Source organism: Cricetulus griseus, chromosome 3, assembly GCF_003668045.3.
Source record: "Cricetulus griseus strain 17A/GY chromosome 3, alternate assembly CriGri-PICRH-1.0, whole genome shotgun sequence".
NCBI lineage: Eukaryota > Metazoa > Chordata > Mammalia > Rodentia > Cricetidae > Cricetulus > Cricetulus griseus.
Genome location: NC_048596.1, coordinates 50410436 through 50435933, shown reverse-complemented (window position 1 = coordinate 50435933; position 25498 = coordinate 50410436). Strand labels below are relative to the sequence as shown.

Genomic DNA, 25498 nt, shown 5'->3' with positions numbered 1-25498 from the left:
AGTGAGAGGCACAGAGTGAGTGGGAAAGGCCAAGGCCAACTCTGACTGAGAGATGACGGGCCAGTTCTGCCCTCACTCAGCGGGATCACCGTCCCCACGCAGTTAGAGGGACAGGGCTGGGCTGGAAGAGGGGCGGGGCCGGGCACGTGGCCTGGGGCCGCCTCTCGGGCACGTGACCCGCCCAGGGCAGGGGAAGGGCTGGGGTGGGGCGGAGCCGCGAACCTTGGCGGCCAGCGGGACAGACCGGCGGGGGAGCGATTGACAGGCTGCAGGGCAGCTCTGGTGCCCGGGCAGAGTTGGCTGTGCGCGTGGACGCGGCTGCGGCAACGCAGAGAGCGGGGGCGCCGGGATGTGGAGCGGGTAGGTCCCCGCATGCCAGTGGCGCTGCGCTCGGTCTGGGCCGCGCTGGCCGCCTAGGGTGGGAGAACAGGGGGCACTGCTGTTGTTTGCACCCCACTTGGGAGATGATCTGTACTCCCAGCCCTGCCTGCAGCGGAGGGGTGTATTGTACTGTGAGGACACGCTGCTGCCCGAGCGCTGAAAGGATCCTGACGGGACCGATTTTAGTTGCCCCAGGGTGGGAAGGTGACAGGGCCAACTCCTCCTAGCTCCAATGGAGCGCATGAGAGAAGTGGGGGGTGGGGTGAGGAATAAGTGGTAGTATGTATATCCCAAAGTAAATCTGGGGCACGCATTTGAAGGAGGGAACACCCATGAACTCTGGGAAAGCAGTGCAATTGAGAAAGCTAGCTGTGTCTCTCCAAGGTCCCTGGTCAGTTCACTGAAACCTTCAGATTTGGGATGGGTTTGTGCTGACCCGCAGAATGGAGCGGAACAGCACAGATCCTGAGACTTGGGTGAGCCCTCTCCACATCCTTCATCCCCATTCACATCTGTTAGGGCCATTGGTCCTTAAGGCTGATAACTGTTCGTGGTCAGTCTAATAGGAGATCCTGCCCCGTGTTCACAAGGCTGATGGCCTTTCTTGAATGTAGGCAAATACCTTCTCCCTCCCCTGGAAAGACTAGGTCTTGGGGTGGGGGTGGGAGCTGTTCCTACTAAGAACTGTCCCAGGATAAGAAGAAGGACAAAGGGGCCCCTGGGGAGGGGAACAGGTGAGATCTATTTACTCTTATGGGCCCCAACTGAGCTTGACCTGAAGGGCTAGGAAAGAAATGGGACTTCCACTCCAGCCAGGATACCAAACCCAGCTCATGTGAGGTGTGGACAGGCTTGGATCTTTTAGAGGGAGCAGAAGCCAGCCTGTGTGTGTTGGAATTTCACTCCAGGAAGAGAGACTAGCTAGGCTTGGAAAGTGTTTGGGGTGAGTTCTTGGTGCCTGCAGAGGTTGAGGCAATCCTGCTTGAGGATGCATTTGTTTGATTTGTCCAGGGCTGTGTGTTTGAGGAGCAGCCTGGTCTGAAGGAAGTTGTGAGCCTTTATGCTGGGTGGGCTGAGGCAATTGCTGTAAGACCCGAAGGGTGCAGGTCCCCTCCTCTGGGCTGGGGCGAGCTGTAGCTCTCTCTCTCTCTCTGTGTGTGTGTGTGTGTGTGTGTGTGTGTGTGTGTGTGTGTGTGTGTGTACACGTACATGGGGGTCAGAGGGGATGCCATGTGTCTTGTCTCTCTCCACTGTATTCCCTTGAGTTAGGAGTCTCTCACTGAACCTGGAACTTGTTTTTCAGCTACGCTGGTGGCTAGTATACCCTGGAGATTCTTATGGTGCTGTGTCCCCTCACGGTGCTGAGCTTGCAGGTACATATGGCCATCTGGGAACTGAACCCAGGTCCTCATGCTAATGCAGCAAGCAAATCCAGGGTTTCTAGGGCTTAGCTTCCTGCTGTAAGATGAACCAAGCTATCACTCTTGGGTATTTGTTAATGGCAGGGTCCTAAATGGGGATGAACAGACGTGACTGGACTCTGTAGGAGCCAGGAGTAGAGATCCTTCTTAGGATTCCAGAGCATAAGCCTCAGGTGGCATAGGTTGGCCTCAAATTCCCTGTATAGTCAAGGATGGCCACCTCTCTCCATTTCCCAAGGACTGGGATTCAGGCATGCGACACAAGGTCTGGTTTATGCAGTGCTGGGCTTGGAATCTCAAGCTTTGTGTGTGCTGGGCTCCACTAACTGAGCTGTAGCTCCAGCCTCAGTCTCACTTTGTGTTGCTTTGTTTTTGGATGCAGGTTCTTGCCACCTATGTGACCCAGAACTGACCCAGAATTCTTTTAGATAAAATTTTATTAGTATGCAGGGTGTGTGTGTGTAAAATGTCACCACATATATGTTGAGGTCACAGAACAACTTTATGACGTTGGTACTCTCCTACTTTTACATGGGCTCTAGGAAATGAACTAAGGCCCCATACTTAAATAGCAAGCCCCCTTCCTCATTTAGCCATCTCACTGGCCCTGGCCTAGAATTCTTGATCCTTTTGCCTTAGCCTCCTTGGTGCTGCACTGCTATGCCTACTGTCTAACTCACTTTAAGGGACTGATCCTCCACCCCCCCACCCACCCTATAATGGGCTTCTCCATTTCCTGTAGCTTCATAGGCCTGTGGTCTTGGGGGCCAAGCCTACTCTAGATGATGAAGTGAGGATGATACTTTGAAATTTCTGCACCTAACACAGTCCTGGACACTTTACGTTTGTTCATCAGAGTCCAGAGTCTGGGTTTAGTAGCACTGAGCAGCCATATAACATTGGTGTGACCCTCTGGTGTCAGATTCCCACTCACTGGATGGGACTAATTAGACCCATCTCTAGGGAGGACTACTGATGGACTGCTGAGAAAAAAAGTTGGCCCAGCCTTCTAGGTGTCAAGAGCCATGCCTTTGCCCCAGGCCAGTGACTAGGGAGTTCCAGAATTGCAGGTCTCTAGGCTCTGAAATCTTGCTTTGTTTTGTTTTGGGATAGGGTTTCTCTGTGTAGCTTTGGAGCCTGTCCTTGAACTTACTCTGTAAACCAGGCTGGTCTTGAACTCACAGAGATCCGCCTACCTCTGCCCCAAAGTGCTGGGATCAAAGGTGTGTGCCACCACTGCCTGGCCTAGGCTCTGCAGTCTTCAGCAAGTCACTTCATTGCTCTAAGGACTCCTGTCCTAAGACCTAAGTCACAGGGGACTGAGAGCTCCAGGTCAGGCAACTAGGCCTTCCCTCTGGGAAGGACTTGTGCAGCCAGGATCTCTCCACCCACCCTGGCCTTTCAACAGATGGAAGTATCTTGCCTGCTGTTCCTTGCCCAGCACATTTGTGTTCAGGATCAGATAAGACCCACAGTAGAGCACTGCTGGGCCTCAGCACTGGATATGTGCTCAGTAAACGTTGGGGAATCAGGAGGGGAAGGAACAAAGTGAAAAAGGTAGGGAGAAGGGGATGCCATGGTAGCTCCTGGGAGCTTTCTTGTAGCTATTGAAGGATCAGGGTGTAGAAGCTGGCACTGTAGGCACTAGGTCCATGCTATATGTCAGAGGTCTTAGGGGTGTGTGTGTGTGTGCATGGGTAAAATCTGAACTAAATGTACAGGAAACACCCCCAGAAGCCTATACAAGCAGAACATGTAACCCTCATTTATCCAGACCTGGCCTGGCTCTTGGTGGGGAGGCAGAGGGTTGAGTCCCCTCTTAGGCTGTCCTAGCTTGGCCTAGGGGCAGTAGCAGGAAGAATCTGGCCTGGCTGCCTACTTAGTCTCTTGATCTCTTCCTCCCACTAGGGCCTGCTGCTTGTCTTGACACCCCCCCCTAGTCTGCCCCACTCCCCTCCAGCAGTGGCCTAGGCCTATCCTGTCTCTGCTTGTCCCTTGTGCCTTTTTGCTTTGGGTCGCTAGATTCCGACCAACTCCAGATCCTTAGCACCAGAGAGACAAGATGTATCTCTGATTCTCAGGGTGCCCCCTCTGCTATCCCTAAGCCCAGGCCCAGGTGCTGGCTGTTCCGCTGGTACCTCCCAACAGCTGCCACTGTCCTGCCTTTTCCCATGAGCCACCCACAGCACCCTGTAGTTCCCAAAAGCCTGAGCCACCCCCTTTCGCTTCCCTGAAGACCCCCCCCCCCACTTCCTCATTCCCATTCCACTATTCTCATTTAGCTTTCCTTTGGTTTTAAATTAGCTTAGTTAATCAATTACTGTGCTGCATATTTTACCTACCCTCCTACCCAAGTCCTGCCCCACCCCCGCCCATGCCCATTGACCCCCTACAATGCTTTGTGTGCCCCGCTCAGCTCATTCCTGCCTGGCAGGCAAGGCGGCCCTAGGCATCTCGCTTCACCACTCCACCCTTACTTGAGCTTCCTCAAACCCCATCTGCATCCTGCCTCACTTCTCTGAAACCTCCATTCATTCCTGCTTGTGAGGAGCAAGTCACATGCTGTTTGTGCTGTGCCTGCAGTCTGGGGTCAGTTCCCATCCTACCACCTCTTCACTATGTATTCCAAGCTAGGCCACCAACCTTGTCTCATGCTTGGTTACTGTATCATTAAGATTAGACTGTGGAGTCCCTCTCACTACAGTGCTATCACGACACCCATGGTGGTTGAAGCGGTGGGCTGACCTGAACCTGAACCAGGAACCTGGAAACCCTATGTTCTTGTTGATTTGGGCCTGAAGAGACTTAGACTGTTTGCTGGGCTTACAGAGAGCCACAAAACCTTGCCTGGCACCTTGTTGCTGCTACGTGAATGTCATATGTCTGTCATTCTTAGTCTTCTGAATGAGTCTGAATCCTGCTCCAGTACCATGGCACTATCTCCCCCCCCCCCCCAGTCAATTCCAGGCAAGATTTCTGTAGCTTCTTCGGGCATAATAGGAAGTGTGCTCCCAGTCCCGTCCTTCCCTGGTTCCAGAGTTGCGCTCAGGGCCCCCTCTGCTGTTTATTTAGTGAAACCATTGTGGCCTGGAAGAGAGAAGGGATTCTTAACTGGAGAAAGAGCTGCAGAGGGCCATGCCCACTTGCTAAAGAGCCCGGAGCAGGCTGGTTTATCCAGGCTGGGAGAGGTAGACGCTCAAAGGGCTTCGAGGAATCCTGTTTAGCTCTGGCCAGGAGCTCCTGACCCAAGAGGGATTTCTAGTGTCTGAGTGACTAACAGGCTACAGAGTTCAGGAGTTCTCCTTCAGTTATGCTTTGAGGATAGGGACAAAAATCCCCGCTGCCTGTTTAGGACAGGCCTGGTGGACTGAGGGCTGCAGCCACTGCGTTATATTTCCTGGGGAAGTGACCCAGGAGAGCACTTCCTGTATGTGGGGGCCCTAGGCTCCTAATCCAGCTTCAGGATGGGTCATGCTGGCCACCCCATTTGCCTCTGACTTTGACTCTGTTTTGCTTTGTTTTTGTTTTTGTTTTTGAGGCAGGGTTTCTTTGTGTAACAGCCCTGGCTGTCCTGGAACTCGATCTGTAGATCTGGCTGGCCTCAAACTCACGGAGACCTGCTTGTACCACCACATCCAACTCTGACCTTGACTCTTAGTATCTGTCATCCCTAGAAGATTCATTCCCATCCCATAGTAGGCCTTACAGAAGGCTGTATTTCCACAGAGCTTGGACCGACAAGACTGTATTCCCAAGAACCTAGACTGAGGAGGTCAGGGATGGTGGATATGACCTACTGGAGACCTGAGGGGATGACATGGTGGTTGAAGTGTGTGGGCAGTCCCAGAGCCTGGCTCAGTTTGACTGTAGAACCCTTTCCTTCTTCCTCTGAATTTCATGAATCACCAGAACTAGCCTTGAAGCTGGGAAGTGAGAAGGAAGGAATCTGCAGACTGGAGTGTCCACCACACACTTGCTGTGCCTTCTTCCCCTCCTGCCCTTCTCTTGCTTCCTACTTTTCAACATTTGAGCATTGGCCTTTTCTACGAGTAGGAAGGATGCCACAGAGACCCTGCCTCGGGCCTCCTAGATTGTTTTATGGCTATAAAATAGGGTCCCATCCCCCTGGAAGTGAACTGAAGTCAGAGACAGCTGGCGGAATGGTGGTATTTCTTCAGCCTGACCCCCACTCCCACCCCAGACCCTACCTGTGTGTGGTCCAGGCCACACTGCTGAATGAAGCTGGGTGTGACTGTCATTTCCCACTCGAGAAGGTGGAGTTGGGCCCCGATCTCCAGGAGACAACTTTCTACTCCCATGGGATAGAGTGGCTGTAGGTTCAGCTGCAGGGCCAGAGTCAGGCCAAGCATTACAGGAATCTTTGCCAAGTAAAGGTTGATCCCTAGTCACCTGTAGCGCTGTAACAAGTAACTTCCTATTTGATTCTGATAGCATCCCTCTCTTGATGCTTTCTCTGTCCATCTATGGGGAAAGTAGATTCCAGGAACTTCAGACATTCCCAGGGCAAAGCCTGGCTGTGATCTTAACCACAGTCCCCTTCATTCCCTCCCTAGGCCATCACTCTAGTCAGGATGTTTTCTGGGCTGGAGCAAGGGTCTAATAAGCTAGTTTGAGCTGGGACTGGGTAAGGCTTCCCTGCTGTAACTCATAAAAAGCCTACTGCATTTCCCTGGGCCCAGAAGCCCTTGATCATGAAGCAGATGTGATGACCGCAATACTTACTTCATACCAGACCACTTGGCCAGAAGCTGGGGCCAGTGGCTGAAGATCTTGCTTGCTGTCTCCACACTACCCCTCGCCTGCTGGGGGCCCCCATAGAAGTCCCTCTCTTCTCTCTGAGCTCATATTCCTATCTGTAGCAATGGGAAAAGACTACAATTGCTATGTAAAGTGTATTTAAAGCAAAGTGTGGGATTAGTGAGAGCTCAGTGGTTCTACTAGAGGATCCAAGTTCCCAGCACTAACATCAGGCATCTCACAGCTGCTTGTTACTATAGCTTCAGGTGATCTGATGCTTTCTTCTGGCCCCTGTGAGTACCAACACACATGACATACATAGGCAGAGGCATACATGTGCACATGAATACAAATAAACCTTAAACACAGACACACACATACACAAACACACCACACACACATATTACACACACATACACACACACCACACATACTACACACATACACCACACACATCACACATACCACACACATATATACACAATATACTCACACACCACATACATACACAGACACCCCCCACCCACACACCACACCCACACACCACACACATACACCACACACATATACACACAGACACATACCACACACATACATACACACAGACACATAGACACACACACCACACACACACACAGCCACACAGACACCCCCACATTCCCCACACCCCCCCACACCACATACACACACATACAAACACACATCCCCACACCACACACACACACACACACACACACACACACATACACACACACACACTGGGGCTGGGGAGTTGACTTAGTTGGTAAAGTGCTTGCTCTGCAAGCATGAGGACCTGAGTTTGAGCCAGGCATGGTGGCACACTCTTGTAATCATAGTCGTGGGGAAACAGAGGTCCCTGTCCAGCCTAAGCAATCAGAAAACCCCAGAACCCAGTAAGAGACCTTTTGATACCTCCAGAGGGGTAACATCCAAGGTTGACCTCTGTCCTTCACATCCATGTACATACATGCATGTACCATCACAAGCACACAGACACTGACACACAGACAAAACTCTCAGTCCCCGGGCAGAGTTCTCATCCCATACAGCTGCCACAGCACTGTTAGGGGCCTCAGGCCTCTAGGACCCTGTGTCAACAAGACCTGCCCCCCCCCCACGGTATTGGGAAAATCTGTCTGCCCCACAGGCAGGTGGAATGGTGACTCTCTGTCCTTATATTCACTGAGGCCACATCCCTGCCAAGCAGGGCCTAATTCCAGGAGCCTCAAGGCCACATGTTGGGCCAATTCCAGGGCAGGGAGAAGGCTGGGCAGGGCAGTGGACCCACTGCTGTGGTCTCTGAGATCTCACTTTCTTTGTGTTACTCAGGGAAACTGAGGCTCAGGGGTTCTATGGTGAATTTCTGATGGGCTTGAGGAAGGAGAGAGGGATAGCCGCTAGCATTTCCTTTCATTTGGCCTTGTATCTTTCCAGTGCAGGCTTGGCAGAGCCCCTCCCCCTCACTTCCCTCTGTTATCAGTCAGCACAGCCCCCCCCCCCCCAAACCCGCCAAGCCACTGCTTCCCTGAGGCTGCTGGCTCAGGAGCCCCAGATTTTGCTGAGCAAGCGAATCTAGAGGTGCTGTCTCGGCACAAAGGCCACTGGCCAGACCTTCCTCTCTTCCCTCTCCAGGATCTGCTTACTAGGGGGGTACTGTAGCTTGGAGGTGGGGGCTGGGTAAGGGTAGAGCCCCAGTGTTTCTAAGGCTTCGGCTTCAGCAAGTCGAGGGTTTTGAGGCTTCTAGAGGAGGGGATGCTTGTTTGAAGGCCAAGGGGAGCTGGATTTTTCTCACAAAATCCAGGGGTGGCAGGAAGTGGGTCTGTTGTGCCTGGGCTATTTGTAGAATCTTCCTGCCTGCCGAGGCCTGGTGCTTCCTCTCTGGTCCACCTTTGTGAATGTCTATCATATTGACATTTCCAATAACGATGCCATGTCATTGATAAAGTTCAGTTTGTTTTAACTATGTTGATGAAGGCTCCCACTTAGCTGGATCTTCCATGTCCAGGTTTTCTGCCCATCCCCTTCAACTCTTGGGAATGACAATCATTGGGACAATCTCTACCTATAGTGTAAGAGTAGAGACTCATCCTAAGCATTGATGAATTTATATTCATCTTTCTGCTTAACAAATGTGAATTGAGTTTGGACTTAGTGCTGGCCACGTGCTACATCCCTAGGTTGGGGATGGTGGATAGCAAAAGTGCTTGAGTCCTGCCTTGGCCCCTAAGAGAGTTTGGTCATTCTGCCCTTGTGACATTCTGGTTACAGCTTGTAGTGCCTCCATTTTACAAATGGACAGACTGAGGCTCAGGTGACAGGTATGTGGCCTAGGGTTGGTCCCTGCGCTCAGCTCTACAGGTCTTGAGTTCACATCCTGTGTGTGCTGATGCCCTTGTTTGCCGTGCAGCCCACCCCAACCAGATGAGGGCCTCCCCACGGGCCTCTCGGCTGTCTCAGTCCCCTGGAAAAACCTTGGCCCCAGCAAAGGTCACAGGGAGTCCCCAGGAAGCCTGGTGGAAAACCCTGCTTCCCGGAAGGAGGCCCAGGGTGAAGAACACTCAGCAGCTGCTCCACTGGACGTGTCACGCCTGCGCAGCTCCTCCATGGAGATCCGAGAGAAGGGATCAGAGTTCCTGAAGGAGGAACTATACAAAGCCCAGAAGGTGGGTGCTCAGGGTAGGGTGGGGGGATGAGAAGAGCAGCCGGACTGAGTGAGCCCAGGTAGCTGTGGAAGGGAGAGGGGGTCACCACTTGCCTAGGCTACATGCCAGGCCCATACTGGAGTCCTGGGAACTCAAAGGAAAAGGCTGGTTTATACTGGGGCTTCAAGCGTGCTAAGCACGCATTCTGCCACTGAAGTCTCAGAAGTCTTAAATGTTTTCACACATCTTGTTGCATTTGGAAATCTGCTTCCAGCTCTGCTGGGCTGCTGGGCTAGGGTTTTAATCTTGTGCGTGGGCTAGAGAACCACAGACTGTCAGATTCCTGTGAAGTGAACTGGTGGTCTAAAGCTTCACACCAGGCTGGGGAGATGGAGCCTGGCTAGGGCAGGCTGACTGCCTCCTGCCTGCACCCAGGAGCTGAAGCTGAAGGATGAGGAGTGTGAGCGGCTTTGCAAGGTGCGTGCACAGCTGGAGCAGGAGCTGGAGGAACTGACGGCCAGCCTGTTCCAGGTTCGCTGGGCAGCCCGGGGAGGGGTGGTCGAGGTGTCTGGTGTCTTCTGACCACTCATGCAGAGGTGTCCCCTCTTCTAGGAAGCTCACAAGATGGTTCGGGAAGCCAACATGAAGCAGGCTGCATCGGAGAAGCAGTTGAAGGAGGCTTGGGGCAAGGTGAGATCCATCCCTGTGTGCCTAGGCCAGCTCAACGCTTCCATCACAGCCCTTGATGGGGTGTACTGCCCTCAACTAGCAAGGGCATGCAACAGGGCTCTCACGGACCCTCACAGGCATCAGGAACAAGAGAACCCAGGTCTGGGAACAGGCAGGGTGGGTCTGAAATTAAGTAGTGCAGGGCCCTCCAACTCCATCAGTGCCTTGGAGACTTTTTTTTTTTTGGCCCCTCTGTAGTCCAGGAGGACCCAGTGGTTATTACAGGTTCTCCTCCTGGCTTCAATGCAGCAATGTGGGTTGTGGCTGTAGCACAGGCAAGCAGCTTCCTTTCTAGAGTTCTTGCCAATCAGTAAATGTGAAGCTTGGGCTATTCTTGCTTCTGGAGATCCCTGAATATTAAGGAGGAGATCCAAGAAGTTCCCAGAGAACTCCTGCAGCAGAGTCTCTGATGTGATCTGAGGTCGTGTCTCCTCTCAGCCTCTGTTTCCCTATCTACAGAATAGAGGTTGTTCAAAGGGTGGGGGAGGCATTAGTTACTGCTGGGGCTGCTTGGCTGACAGGCCATGGTAGCCATGATGACATTAACCCATGTTGGGGTTGATGGTCATCTTGTCTGGGCCAGATTGACATGCTGCAGGCAGAGGTGACAGCCTTGAAGACACTGGTCATCACGTCCACACCAGCCTCTCCCAACCGTGAGCTCCACCCACAGCTGCTGAGCCCCACCAAGGCCGGACCCCGAAAGGGCCACTCACGCCATAAGAGTACCAGCAGTTCCCTCTGCCCAGTTGTGTGCCCCACAGCAGGGCATATCCCCACCCCAGACAAAGATGGCAAGGAGGTGAGGCACAGGCTATAGTGGGCTCACAACTGGGAGGGGTAATCCTGTTTGACAAGCCAAGTGAGCATCCTGGAAGAGCCAGCCTGCCCTCTCCTGTGGGACTTACCACCTGTCTCTCCCTTCTCTGGGCTTCAGGGTCCCTTGAACTGTGATGGCTGGGCAGGCTCCTCTGATTCCAAGCAGGAGGTGGTAATCTCTGAATTTGAGCTATCTTAGAACCTGAAGGTCTTCTCTCAGGAAACCTCTTCAGAGATACATTTCCTATGTTAAGAGTGACAGACAGGTGCCACTGGATACCTGGAGAGGGGTTACTTGGTGTTTTGTGGCTACAGTCTTGAGGTCTAAGACCACCCTGTACTTAAGTACTCTTGGGTCCTTAGCACTCTGGCTGTGGTGCTGAAGCAAGCATGACCTTAGAAAAGCATCTCTCTCCTGCCTCAGCAAGGAAAAGGGGGAGGGAGGCTTGGTCCAGACTGGACTGACATGACCAGTCCTTGGGTAGCTGTTAGCACTTCCATTATTTCACATGCCACATGTACCCCCTCCTCCAGGGGAGGAACTGTGAGGACACAAAAAAGGCAGTTCAGGCAGTATTCGGTGAACACTGGGGAAACATGGGATGAGATCCAGCTTCCTGGGGCTCTTGCTCAAGCCTGTCCAAGCTCAGAACTCTCTTCATCTGCTTCCTGAGATTTTAGAAGGTGCAAGCAAAGCTCTCTCGGTCCCCTTCTGAGCACTGAGCTTCCCACTGGACACTGACATCTCCTCCTTCCTCCTGTCTGTGTCTGTCTGTCTGTCTGTCTGTCTGTCTGTCTGTCTGTCTGTCTGTCCATCTGTCCACCCATCCCCTGGCCCAGCCTGGGCTGCCCCCTCTACTCTCCCTGCTCCTGTGCGTGATCCCCAGCAAGGCCATCCACCTCACCTACGAGCCTACCTGGCAGTTCCCATCTGGGGAGCCCCCCACGGCCCCCAACTCTGCTACCTCTCTCTCCTTTTCCCGACAGGTAATGGCTCATTTAGGGGTCACTCCTCCTCTCCCCTCTGGGCGTCACTCATTGTGCATGCAGCCCAGGGCAGGCCATCATTGCCCCCTCCAGTGGGCAGCAGGGAAACCTGTGAAATGTTCTCTCCTGTGTGCATGTACATATATGTGCATTCTAGACGAAGAGACCTGTGGGTTCCGGGGACCCACAGGTTCTTACAGGCTTGCTCTTGATATTTTTTCCAAAAGGACTCAGTAGCAGCATTCAGGCCAAGGCCCTGGATCCATGTCTGTAATTTTGCAGTGCCAAGAAACTTAATGTACACCCAGACACAAACTGTGTTGTTCTAAATTCTTTGGTGCAAAGGGCAGACAGGACCTCCTCTTCCCCTGGACTCTGCTCCCCTGCTTGGCTCTGGGGACAGGCCTGATGGTCTACTGAGCCCTCCTGCATTTCCCTGCTCTCCTCTCCATCAGCTTTGCCATCTCTGAGGTGCTCACCCTCATCCCTGACTGCCCCCACTCGGCTCCCCTCCCCTGCAGGTGGATACGACCCTGTTTTCAGAGTTCCAGGCTTGGAGGGCATCACCTACCCTGGATAAGGACTGCCCCTTCCTAGAAAGGGTGTACCGGGAGGATGTGGGCCCTTGCCTTGACTTCACAGTGCAGGAGGTGAGGGGGGTTAAGGGGGTCAAGGGTGGCTATCTGGGGGACCAAGCTCATTTGTTCCCAGTCACCCAGCTTCTCACTGCTCTACCCTGGTCTGCTATAGCTCTCAGCTCTGGTGCGGGCTGCTGTGGAGGACAACACACTCACCATCGAGCCTGTGGCTTCACAGACTCTGCCCACTGTGAAGGTGCCCACTGTTGAATGTAACAACATCAAGTAAGCTTAGTACCCTGGGCATGTTCCTGCCCATGTGGGGAGGTCCAAAATGGAGCCTCAGGCAGCACTCTGGGGAAATGGGATAGGAGCCTCGGTCTTGGGTCTCATGGGATATAGATGAGTAGGGACAGTAACATTCAGGGTGACTGTCTTCTATAGTTTATGACTTAGCCTACGGACTCCCATGAGATGGACATGGGTCTGGGGTTATAGCTTAGTAAGTCCTTGACTAGCATGTACAAAGACGTGGACTCCATCCCCAGCACCTTGCAAAATCAAGCATGGCAGCATCCCAGCACTTGGGAGGTAGAGGCAGGAAGATCAGAGGTCAAAGATCATTCTTGGCTGCTTCTTATCAAGTTCAAGACAAGCCTGGGATACACAAAACTCTGCTTTTAAAAAGTGAAAACAGGGGCTGGAGAGATGGCTCAGAGGTTAAGAGCACTGTCTGCTCTTTTAGAGGTCCTGAGTTCAATTCCCAGCACATGGTGATCCACAACCATCTATAATAAGATCTAGTGCCCTCTTATGGTGTGTAGGCATACATGCAGGCAGAACACTGTATATATAATAAATAAATATATCTTTTTTTTTTAAAATGTGAGAACAATAAACCACAAGAGAGAAAAAGTCATCACTGTCCCCATTTAGGACCAGGAAGTACTTTTTACAAAAATTCCTGCTGCTAGCTGTGGTGTCTCTTCTGGCTGGCACCATCTGTACTTCCTCTCTCTCCTCTTCTGTCCCACAGAGATCCTGGGCTCTGATTGGCATATAAGTGATTGCTAGCATCTGGCTCTATCTCCTGCCAATAAATTACTGCCCTAGCAGCTTACCTGCAGAGCTGTACTGGTGGGGCTGGGCCCACAAGAGAAGCCTGGCTCACAGAGGGAACATCTGAGCCAGCTTTACAGGCAGAGGGAATGGAATGAATGAAGGCCAGGGAAGCTGGAGTGTAAACACCTCAGAGCCAGGACATAGCCAGGGAGTGGGGAGCTGGGACTGAGAGTCTCAGGGGGTGGTTTAGGTCAGAGTTTTGGACAGTTAGACACTAACTCACTAGGCTAAGAGTTTTGGGGTCATCAGTGTGTGTTACCCTAAAAGAAAGTTCTCTGGTGAATTTTTAGTGAAGGCTCAGCCTCACAGTGAAGGAAGAGGCAACAAACACTATCAACTGCCCTTTACTTGCGATTCTGTATTTCCTGGGCAATAGGGAAGCCACCGGAAAGATGATGAGTTAGTCATGGCTGTAACACAGAGAAGAAAGGGTAAGGAGAGTAGAGAGTGGGTAGAAGGAACTGAGGGAATCCAAGCAAAAGAATGATGTAGGCAGAGGACATGGCAACCAAGTGCAGGCGTGGGGGGAGGGAGCCCAGTAGGTGCTCCTCTAGGCTTCATTGTGGAGGCAGGGACTAGTGGAGGAGCGAGATTTGGGAGTGGGAGGCTGGACGATGGGCTGTTGGGACCATGGAAACCTAATATGTGTGTGGGGGGGGGTAGCTGAAGGTGCTAAGTGGGTTTCCCAGGCATGGCTGAGGAGAGAGGTGGCATGGGAGGGGGTTCTTTTTTTTTCTTTTTTACTTATTAAAGATTTTATTTATTTATTATGTATACAGTTATCTGCATGCATGCTTACACACCAGAAGTGGGCACCAGATCTCATTACAGATGAGTTACCATGTGGTTGCTGGGAATTGAACTCAGGTCCTCTGGAAGAGCAGCCAGTGCTCTTAACCTCTGAGCCATCTCTCCAGCCCAAATACATTCTTTTTTGGTTTTCGAGACAGGGTTTCTCTGTGGCTTTAGAGGCTGTCCTGGAACTAGCTCTTGTAGACCAGACCGGTCTCAGACTCACAGAGATCCACCTGCCTCTGCCTCCCAAGTGCTGGGATTAAAGGCCTGTGCTACCAACGCCCTGCTGCGGGAGGGGGTTCTTAGTGAGGCCTGGTGAGCAGGGGACCACACAGGGCTAAATGAAAACCCCCTATGTGGGAAGTGGGAGGCAGTCAGGACAGAATTCAGTTAGGGAAAGAGGTGATTGGAAGTAAAGTCCCCAGTAATTGGGGGGGGGCAGTTTTAGAGGCTGCAGAGGGTGACTTTGTTATGTTTGCTATGACATGAAATTGACTGAGCTCCTCTGCTTGTGTGGGAAAAGGAACAGAGTGGAAGGGGCGTGGGGAGTGGGCCTGGATCCAGCTGCACTTAAGGTCTTTCCTGAGGACTCTCACCCCATCCCACTGATTTGTTTGGCCCTGGGGTCCTTTGGAAGCTGGGAGAGGAAGGAAGGGGAAGTCAGGCCCTACTTCCCACCTGCTTCCTGGGCTAAGTCTCCATGTATCTTCTAGCTAGCACATGTTTCCTGCCTCTTTGAGCCTCATTCAGTGCCTTCCACTTCCTCTGTTCTCTCCAGCACGTGTGCCCTGAGTGGATTGGCCCGTACCTGTCACCACCGAATCCGCCTCGGGGACTCTGAGAGCCATTATTACATCTCACCATCATCCCGGGCCAGGGTGAGTTATCCTTCACAAGTGTCACTGGGCTTCTTTGGGACCACAGGGACCTCTGGCCTCGAAGCACAGCCTGAACAACTCTCAGAGGTGCAGAGACTTAACTCTGACCATAGCCAGATCAATGTGTTGTTTTCCTATTGCTGTGTGACAAATGATCATAAATATAGAGACTTAAGATAATATGCTATTTTTTTAGCCAGTCTCTCATAACCCAATTGCTATGCAACTAAGGATAACCTTAAACTTTGATGCTCCTGCCTCCACTTTCAAAGCACTAGTATTACAGATGTGCTCTACCATGCCTGGTTTTTACCATGTTGGAGACTGAACCCAGGGCTTTGTGCACGGTAGGCAAGCACTCTATTAATGGGCTAGATCCCCATCCAAAAGGTAATATACTCTCTTTGTTTGTTTTGTTTTATTCTGTTTCAGGATAGGGACTTTCTGTGTAGTTTTGACTGTTCTGGAACTTGCCCAGGCTAACCTTGAATTTTAGAAAGATCTTCCTACTTCTTCCTCCCGAGTGCTGGGTTTAAAGGCATGAGCCACCATGTCCTGTGGTTATATTCTGCCACCTTTCTCCTGGGCCAGGAGCCTGGACACTGATGTCCCAGGCATACTCAGCTCAGGGACCTACCAGCTGCAGTCAGAGCTCAGCTAAGTGGGTTCTTTTCTGGGTTCAGAGTCCTTCCCAAGCTCCTGCAGCTGTTGGTAGAATTCAGTTCCACGTGTCCCCGATGGTCCTTGTAGTCCGGGGACACCCTCAGCTTCTACCACATGGCCTTTAAAAACAGGGCCGCACAGCCCAGACATGGAGTCTTCAGACTGAACTGTCTGCAGCTCCTCCTTTGGGTGCCCAGAGCCTTGTTCTGTGACCTCAAGTTCCTTTATCCCTTCCTAGCCCAACCCACAGGTCAACAGAAGGGCCATCCTTGTGTCTTGCTTAACTATATGTAGTACTTTATTTTATTGTGACTTTGGTGTGTGGTTCTGCTGGGCACAGCTGTGTAGCAGAAGAGATCAGAGCTAAGGAGGGTCTAATGGAGGGTCTATGTGATCCTTGCTCGGACAGACAGAGGGATGAAGTGTTAACAAAGAGTGCAGCCTTAGGGAGAAACTCTACCACTCTGCCACTGCATGCTCAGGAGCCCCTTGTGGTTGCCTGCTGCCAGCTGCTCACCTGGCATCAGAGTTGTGCCATCTCCCTTCCCCCCACTTTGTTTCTCCTTCCTAGCACCAGGCTCAGCCACACATGGCTGATGCTCCTATAGTTCCTCACACCACCCCTGCCTTTGCAACCTTCCCCCAACTCCAGCTCCCTGTACCTTCTTTGGCCTCTTGGCAAGTTCTATGTGTTTGGCAGCCTAGCAAGAGCACCACCCCTCCCTGCAGTCTCTTTCACTCACCAGCCTCTGGGTACTTCACATGTCAGGCTTCCCTGTCCCAGAATCCTGGGTAGAGGCTCTTGTGGGCCCAGCTGCCTGCTACCACCCTTCTTGGCTGGTTTCAAGATGCAGAGCCTATGTGGACATTTTTGGAACTTCTCAATGGAGTGAGGGAAGCAGGATGAGGCAGGGAAAGGAGACAAACCAAGATAGGGCTGAGCTTTGGCTAGATCAAGAGGGAGTCCTGAACACATATCTCCCTCCATCCTAGCCAAAGAGCTGGCCTGTGTTCCCTCCACAAAGGAGGGTACCATGGGCTCAATGTTGCCCAAACCCTCAGAGGCAGTGAGATTGGACCAGACCTGGGGATGGCCTCTGGGCAGGATAACAACAGAGTCACCTCCTCTCTGTAGAGTCTTTGGAGCTGTGCCAGTGAAGGGTCATAAGAGCTTGACAGGAACAGGCCTCTAGCCATAGTGGGGTCCTCAGGTAGCCTGGGAACAAGGCAGCCTGGGACAGCAACTCTAATTGCCTTTCATGGAATTGCACACAGCACCTAGCTTATGTCTGGTGGGCCCAGACCTCCTGCTAAGAAGGAACAGGTCCACAGGGGACTAAGCTTGGATGCTGGTGCAGGCTGCCTGATTGCTTTGTAGCTTGACCACTTCCTAAGTCCACACTTTACCAGTCTCGATCACTGGTAAAATGGGCATGGGGAGTGTCTGTGTCTTACTTGCTGTGTTGCTTACAGGCACTTGCAGCAGTTACTCTAAGGAGCTCTGGGAGTCTTGCTACTGTTAATTAAATCTTGGAAGCTGAGCTCTAGCAGAGTCAGAGCGCGCACACCCTGGCTCTGCCAGGTACCTAGGACTTACTGTCCTGAGATAGGGTCTACATTGGCTTTTGGAGGGGACCCTAGAGTATGGGAAATCAGTGAGTCACACCCTCTGCATTCTGCTTACAGATCACTGCAGTGTGCAACTTCTTCACCTACATTCGCTATATCCAGCAAGGCTTGGTTCGGCAGGATGGTGAGTGCCCCCATGTGTTCTTTTCTGGGATAGTGCCCAAGGGAGGGAGATAGGGCAGAATGGGGCTGGTTAAGTGCCTGAAGGCACCCTACCTGTCCGGCAGCTGCAGAGGCAAAAGTATAGAGTCCCTTCTAGTAGAAGGCCAGCCAAAGGGAGCATTGTACATTAATAAAGTATCCCTGTTTCTCGTTGGTGATGGGTTCTGCTTCACTGGGAGAGCAAACCTGGTGCCTTCCACGTATCTGGGTCATGCTGCTCTTTCTTCTCCTAGAAATCCTAGGGCCAGCAGAGACAGCATTCCTGTTACTGGCTTTGACATTCAAGGTTCTTTATAATGGGTCTGTCCTGTGACTCTTCTCTATTTCTTCATGGCTACCATAACATGGTTCCCCTGCCTCCTGGGTCCTTCTCCAGACACGGGGACTGATGCCCTGAACCCTGTTCACTGCTCTGGGTCAAGGTGAAAAAACATTTGCAACTGGAAAAGCATAGTTCTAAGCCCATGATGAGAACAGAGGGGGTGCTCGAACACTGCCCTGCCCAAAGCCAGGGCAGTTGCCTGCAGTGACCATGAACTATCCTCTCTGTCTGCAGCTGAACCGATGTTCTGGGAGATTATGAGGCTTCGGAAGGGGATGTCACTAGCCAAGCTTGGCTTCTTCCCACAAGAGGCCTAGGGCATGGCCCCAGGCCTGAAGTAGGCTCTGAGCTAGAGCAAACAGCTGCCTTGGGACAGACAGACAAGAAATCCTGGAGCCAGCTTGAGCCAGAAGCTGAAAGGACAGGCTGTAGAGACAGCACTAAGCCAGTCCCGCCCATTCCTCCTGGGACAGACAGAAGGACAGCCTGCCCTGGACTTCATGAGATGACCCTCTTGCCCACTGGACTCTGTAGCCACCAAGAGAATCTCAAGAAAGCGCCAAAGACCAAGGAGCTCGGAGCCATACTCGGGAGAGGCTCAGCCCTAGAGAGGGGACCCTTGAGCAGCCAGTACCCCCTCTACAATTCCCTGCTGCTTACCAATGCTCTGTTGCTGCCACGTCTTCAGAAAGGGACTGTTCTAAGGTGGCTGGATTTCCAGAGTGTGCTCTGCCACAGCCTCTAAGCCCTGGGTCACCAGCACCCCCTTGTGGCCATCTCTCACCCTGTTCCCAAGTGGCCTCAGATTGCTCCAGAGGTAGGGCAAGTGTCTCCAATCTGAGCATGGCAGAGGGACAACTGCCACAAAGTGCTCTGAAAATGAGTCCTAGATAACCGCCCCCCCCATTTCTCTGCATAGAGGCCTCTCTGTTCCCCTCCCTCCCTACTTCAACCCCATCTCCAGGAGTCACTGATCCTAAAATTGCCAGGGGTCTGGGCTCTTTCTTCCTAAAGTGTGCCACCAGGGGAACCTCAGGATGTAGTTGTGGGCAGCCATCCAGACTACAGGGACCCTGTATGTGGGACTGCATGGAGTGGGCAGGCCACCCAGGATCTGGACCCTGCCTTATCCATCATAGCCCACCAGGAACTGCACTTGGGGGATCCAACCTGGACATATCCCTCACCACGCCCCTATTTCCTTCAAGTGGAATGTAACACGATCTCTATTTAATAAAGGAAGGCTTTGTTGGTAGGGGCTAGGCAGCAGTGGCCTTCACTCTTGCGCCCTGGGGCTCTGGCCAGAGCTTGGGCATCTGAAGGAATGAAATCAAATCCTTTCCTGACTGCCCTCGTGCTTGGGATTAAACCCAAACCCTGAAACCACCCCCACTGCTACCACCACTTACATGCTGTTGGGAAGACTGCTGGAGTTGTCCTTAGTATTTCATGGTGCTATGGGGTATTGAAATGAGTTTTTCCACTTTGTGTGTTCAGTTCTGACCTGTGAATCCCCTAGCCCTCAGAGATGATCCCCCAGCCTATTAGAAACCTGGAGTCGAAGCATCTCATCTTCTCGGGGCTTGGCAGGACAGTGCAAGATTGATTGGTGCTACCTGCTGTAGGACAGATGGGGACTACAGAAGTGCTGGACTGCCTAGCCCCCGTCTTAGATGGGTTCTTAGCAAGGCATGGCAGGCACAAGCTGAAAGAGGTTGGGGATAACCAGGGCCCTCAAACACCTCAAAGTAGGACTGAGGAGATGTCCTGGGGTTCCTGCCTCTGCCACACCTGTAGGCCTTTGTGCTTTCTTGAAAGAAGGATGCAACAGATTCCGGGTTAGGTCAGAGGTAGGTAGCCCACGGAAAGTCTGTTGGCCTGAGGCCCAGGTGCAACTCAGATGTTAGATCAGCTGGGGGCTGGCCAGATCTCTGTCAAGGTCCTCTGCCTTCACATGCTCTCTGGCCAGTAGCCTGTTCCCAGGACGCTTCTTCCTCCACTGCACCTCTGTGTTCTCACGTCCCCTCCCTGCCCCATTATGGCTCCAATCCTTTTCAGTCTTCCCAGTCCCCATAGACAGCTGGTCGCTGACCAGACCCCTGTCACATCTACTCATTCATTTAACCAATACAGGGGTGGTCTCTGTGCTGGACACTGGCAATAATAAACATACTAGCAACACGTCCAGGTCACTGGGTGGAGGAAAGTAAAGACAGAGGAGAATGTCAGGGAAGGACTTGGTGTACTGGATGAGATTCCCCATGGCATCCTCTATGTCAACCCTTTTCACCTGGGGACAGGGGAGGATGAAAACCAGAGCCCTGGACTTAATCAGTCCCTAATTTCTGTGTTCTTGGTTCAGCCATATGCAGGACCAAAGAGACACCAGGAGGCACTCCAGAGGCCTGTGGAGGACCTTCCTCTGCTGACTTACATGCCTTGCTGCTGCAAAGCATTGACCAGATCAGACCACAGGTGGGGCCATCAACACAGCCACACCTTGGTAACAGCAATTAATAGCTTAGCACTAGTCATAGCTCCCAGCCCTCTCTCAACCCATTATTTCGGCCTCTTAGCAACGTTAAAACATGCTGTTCTCCTTCATGTAAATGGATAGAGGCACTGGAGAACACAAAGGTCCTGAGGGTGGGGTTTGTTTAGCTCAGGGTAGAGGCTTGCCTTGCAAGCAAAGCACAGGCTCTGGGTAAGTCCTCTGTTCCAAACAAACAAATAAACAAACAAACAACCCCCCACACACACACAGAGGTCCTAAGTCTCTGGGACCCACAGTATTACCCCACCTCTTGGTGTTTTGTTTTGTTTTTTATACCTAACACTCCAAGTGTGCTTAGGTTCTTTGCCTCTGTAATTGGTGCAGAAGGCTAGGGGTGTAGATCAGAAGTAGACTGCTCAAGGCCTGGGGTTTGACCCTCAGCACCACACACAACAAAAGAAAAGAAACAGATTGAGATAGGACTGGCGTTTGAACCTAGGTTTGTTTCCTGTACTATATATATCCTGTTAGAGTTGACTGTGTTACCGGATCTTGGAGCCGATTAGGGAGGTTAACTGCCATCAGCTACAGAGTTGTTCTTAAATTTTCAAGATAACCGTCTTGGGCTTCTATGAATGGTTGGCACATAGGAAACATTTGAGCCCTCCTTGGCTAGCACTGAGTCTGGCCTCTAGGCATGAAAGCATTGAACCTGACTAAGCACATTTACCTGGGGCCTCAACCTGAGATATCTCACTTACCATCTGCCAAACCTGCCCTGATTTGAACCCTGCCAGGGCTGTGACCTGGGAGCAAGTTGCTTTTCTCATTTCTGAGTTGGGATTATGATTTTTCTCTACAATTTTCATGTATGCATGCATTCATTTGGTGTTTGTGAGGTGTGTGTGTGTGTGTGTGTGTGTGTGTGTGTGTGTGTGTGTGTGTTGTGTGTGTGTGTGTGAGTGCACATGGACCATGGTGCACATGTCAGAAGACAATCTCTGGTGGTGTGTTGGACCTCATCCTTCCCCTTGTTCGAGGCAGAGTCTTTTATCATCCATTGCTGCAGAGGCCAGGCTAGCTTCTGGGAATTCTCCAGTCTCTGCCTCCCACCATCCCCTTACGAACACAGGGATCAAACTTTATACGAGTTCTGTGGCTCTTAACTCAAGTCATTGGACTTGCACAGCAAGTGCTTTACCCACTGAACAATCTCTACCACACTTACTGTTGTAAAACATATAATCTTATCATTTTTCAGTGTAGAATTATAGCTGTGTTAGGTGTATTCACAGTGCCATGAAACCAACCAACCTATATATCTTTTGCAACTTGCAGAAGAAATGCTATGCTCATTAGACAACTCCCTATTTCCCCTGCCCCTAGAATGTGGAGACCAGCATTTCACCTTCTGCCTCTGTGAGTCCAACTCCCCTAGAGACTTGCCAAAAATGGAATTATAGCATATTCATCTTCTTGTGACTGGCTTGTTTTATGTAATGCCCTCAATATCCATCCATGTTGTAAGATGGCAGGATTTCCTTCTTAAGGCTCAGCAATGGACAGACACACCCTGCTGTGTCTGTCCATTCATTGGAGATAGACTCGGGCTGCTGGTACCTGTTGATGGGTATGCAACTATCTCTTGGAGGCCCTGCTTAGAGTCCTTTTGAATAAACAACCAGAAGTGAGTTTGTTGGCTCATATGGTAGTTCCTTTTTTTTTTTTTTAGAGGACTCTCTGTATTTTTTCATGGTGGCTGCACCATTTTAAAGTTCTAGCAACAATGCCCCAGGGTTCCAACTTTTCTGCCTCCTGACCAAATATATTTTATTGGTTTTAGTAGTAACCATTCTAAGAGATGTGAGGTGTTTGCTCCCTGGGCTTTGATCTGCACCCTTAATAGTAACCTGGGGTCTTTTCACTTTTGCTGTCCCTTTCTTTCTTTCTTTCTTTCTTTCTTTCTTTCTTTCTTTCTTTCTTTCTTTTTCTTCCTTTCTTTTCTTTCTTTCTTTCTTTTTCTCGAGACAGGGTTTCTCTGTGGCTTTGAAGGCTTTCCAGGAACTAGCTCTTGTAGACTGGGCTTGTCTACAAGAGATCCACCTGCCTCTGCCTCCCGAGTGCTGGGACTAAAGGCGTGCACCATCACGCCCGGAGTTTGCTGTCCATTTCTATGCATCCCGTTCTTACCAAGAGGTGTTCTAAGGAGCCTTGTTCCACCATAGTGGCCAATAGGCTTGTGGTTCCTGGCCTAAATGGTTCCAAACAGCCTTTACATAATTCTGTGGGGCCCATGGCCCCCGCTCCTCCATTCTCAGAAGAGTTGTACCCCGAACTAATAACCAAGCTCATGATGTGATTGGTAACTCAAGCCAAGCCCCAGAGCTCTGACTTGAGTCCCTTTTGCCTGAGCTCTGGAGTTTTTTCTTACAGCCACTGCTTGCCTATCAGGCTTGCTGAGCCTCCCTGGCACTGCACAAACATCCCTTGGCTCCAAGACAGTAGCTGGTGGCTCTGTAGGGGGTGGCAATTTCAAGGCATCCAATAAGAGGCCTGGGTAGAAGCTCCCAACAATAAAGGACCCAGAGGGACAGAGGCGAGGGTCTGCATTCAAGGTGTTCAAGGGGACTCTCCTCAAATCTCAAGTTTACCCCCCTCAAAAAAAAAATACCCAACTTGGCTGGCTTCCCTCCCCCTCCTACACCCACACACCCTGGCAGTGGCCCAATGGCAGCTCAGGAATGTCGAGTGATGCCTCTCCCTTTCTAAGTGGTCTGAGAGGCCTCAGCTGCCCGGATTTGAGGATTTGGGGACAATGGAGCCTCAAGTTCCCCCAGCCCCTGACTCCCTGCAAGTTGCAAGTTCTCCAGCGTCAGAGATCAGAGAGACAGAGTGGCCTAGGGATGACCCCAAGGCCTGCAGAGAATTAAAGTGGGAAGCTGTTTGTGTAGGAGGTAGGGAGAGGTCATTCATAGTTTAGGCTTTATAGAAACACAGAGCTAGATACAGGTGAAAAGGGGGCCCCCTTCCTCTTATATATTCCATGCTGGACTGAAGTGGCCAGAGAGGGTAGCATGGTTCAGGCCTTCTCTTGGTTTATCTAACCAGTCTGTCTAGCCTTCACTTTGCTGACTCTCCTGGTATGACTAGGACTTACCCAATCCCTAACTGCCTCCCATACCTAAATCCAGGCCAGACCCCCAAGGAAGGAGCCCTCGGATGGCTCTTGAGTCAGCCACATCATTATACTGAGAGGTGCTGAGATAGGAGTAAGGACTACACCCTATGGGCCACCAGGTTTGGATGCAAGAGCAGACTCTCTTCATCCCAGTGCTCAGTGTGACCATGTGGGGGCAGCAGTACCTGCTGTCCTCTTGGGCCTGGACTGTTGTCTGTACCCTCCAGGTGTGCAGAAATGGGGTTCCAGGATTCTGAAGGGCCCAGTAGAAGAGGACTGAACAGCTCCTGTCTGTGGCAACATCATGGATCTCTGGTTGTCCTGGCTAAGCAAAGCAAGAGTTCCTTGAACTAGGGAGAACCAAGAAGCTCCCTTCTTCAAGCTCTGGTCTGCCTGCAGCACAAATCATGCATGGTCCTTCCATCTCGTGAGTTCTGCATCCTAAGACACATCAGCAGTAAGTTTGACATGTTCAGAAAATCCAGAAATTTCCAAAATGTGAAACAGGAATGTGCCACACTCCTTTCTCTCCATGTGAAGGAAGCAGTGTGTATGTAGGCTGGCCCTGCTGTCACCTCTTCTCCTTTCACGGGTCCTGACTATCTTCCCAACATTCTTTAGAGTATTGCTCGCCTCTGCTTCTCTTCCTGTCCTTGCATTTAGGCTTGTAATGGTTGCATCTGGGCTGAATGCTTTCAGTCTTTTTATTCTTGCCATTGTTCCCTAAACAATGCAGTGAGCAATTATTTATAGAGCATTTACATCACATTAGGCATTATAAGGAATTCAAAGATGATTTAAAGTGCATGGCAGGATGTGTGAAGGTTACATGCAAATATTTTATGTTGACAAGGAGTACAGGTTGATTTTGATATCCTTAAAGGCCAGGTCTCCTACAAATTCTTAGGTAGGCCAAGAGGAAATGTTAGCATATTGGAGAAATATACTTTAAGGTTCTGAAAAGATTTTCTCCAACCAGCAGGCCTGCCTCACCTTTCTGCCCTGAGCCACGTCACGATAGGGTGGAGTGAGGGATTCTGTTTTAACTAGCCCTCTGGGAAGTTCTGATAGAACTTCAAGTTTGCCAATTGTGGTTCCTGTTGGTGTGAATGCTTAACTTTTAAGGAATTGGTGTCGACCTCAAAGTAACATCGTACAATTTGGGAATGTAGCTACACTCTCAAGAGGATTTCAATTTAATAAGTCAAAAATACCACTGAAAGGGGGTGGGGTGGGGTGGGAGGTGGTAACAAGCAAGCCACCCATTGCAGGCTGGTCCATTCTTTCCTGGTACAGCGCTGCAGGCACCATTGCGGTCTGTTCCCTTCCTCCTCTGACCACCCTGGGCACCCCCAACCCTGTATGCAGCCAAAGGAGAGAAGAGGCTATCACCCCAGCAGATGGCTCTAAATGGCCTTCTCGTGTGGATGTTGAGGATTTGTTGTGGGGTGAGGTCCATTGTTTGGAGGCTGTTGACAGTCACCCCAGAGATAGTGTCCTCAACTATAGCCACCCGGAATGTATGGCTAAGGCCCCCGTGACATCCCTAACCACACTTCCCAGCCCCTTAGGGCTCAGACCCGGGCTCCTCTTGGGCCCCTGAGGGGCATAGTGGCCTGCCATTCTCTCGTACGCGACCGGGTCCCCATTCCTCCCACCCCCACACTCGGCCAAGCTGCGAGTCCGAGGAACTGGGGGCGGGACAGTGTCCCGGGGGCTGGGCCGGGCGTGGTGGCCCCCTAGGCCTTCGCGGGTGGGGCGAGCCCCTTCGCGACACCGCCCTCCCCCGGCAGCCAATGGAGGTGGAGGAGCCGCGCCGGGATTGGAGCGGGCTCGGGACTGGCCAGCGTGGGGGCCGGGACGAGGGGCGGGCGAGGCGAGCGCTGTCAGCGCGGTTATAAGGGAGGGAAAAGTTCCCT

General features: G+C 51.6%; 1 protein-coding gene across 5 annotated transcripts; it reads left to right on the top strand.

The window, feature by feature from the left end:
* Nucleotides 1-216: 216 nt before the first annotated feature.
* Nucleotides 217-19162, top strand: Rab3il1 (RAB3A interacting protein like 1). 5 transcript variants are annotated; one of them, XM_035441982.1, is made up of 11 exons: nt 217-360; nt 8989-9244; nt 9659-9754; nt 9836-9913; nt 10536-10754; nt 11612-11758; nt 12280-12408; nt 12509-12621; nt 15032-15131; nt 17481-17547; nt 18142-19162. In XM_035441982.1, exons 1-11 carry the CDS (start codon nt 350-352, stop codon nt 18222-18224), a joined length of 1299 nt encoding a protein of 432 aa, XP_035297873.1. In that variant the 5' UTR covers nt 217-349; the 3' UTR covers nt 18225-19162. The 5 variants fall into 5 exon arrangements, with proteins under 5 accessions (XP_035297873.1, XP_027262544.1, XP_027262542.1 ...); XM_027406743.2 differs by lacking the exon at nt 11612-11758 and adding an exon at nt 1685-1754; XM_027406741.2 differs by lacking the exon at nt 11612-11758.
* The last annotated feature ends 6336 nt before the right edge of the window (nt 19163-25498 follow it).

Excerpts from the sequence above, each read along its gene's own strand:
- Rab3il1 (XM_035441982.1), top strand. Across the intron at positions 10,755-11,611 it reads CAGACAAAGATGGCAAGGAG|CCTGGGCTGCCCCCTCTACT; the intron begins GTGAGGCACAGG and ends CCCCTGGCCCAG. Across the intron at positions 15,132-17,480 it reads CACCATCATCCCGGGCCAGG|ATCACTGCAGTGTGCAACTT; the intron begins GTGAGTTATCCT and ends TTCTGCTTACAG.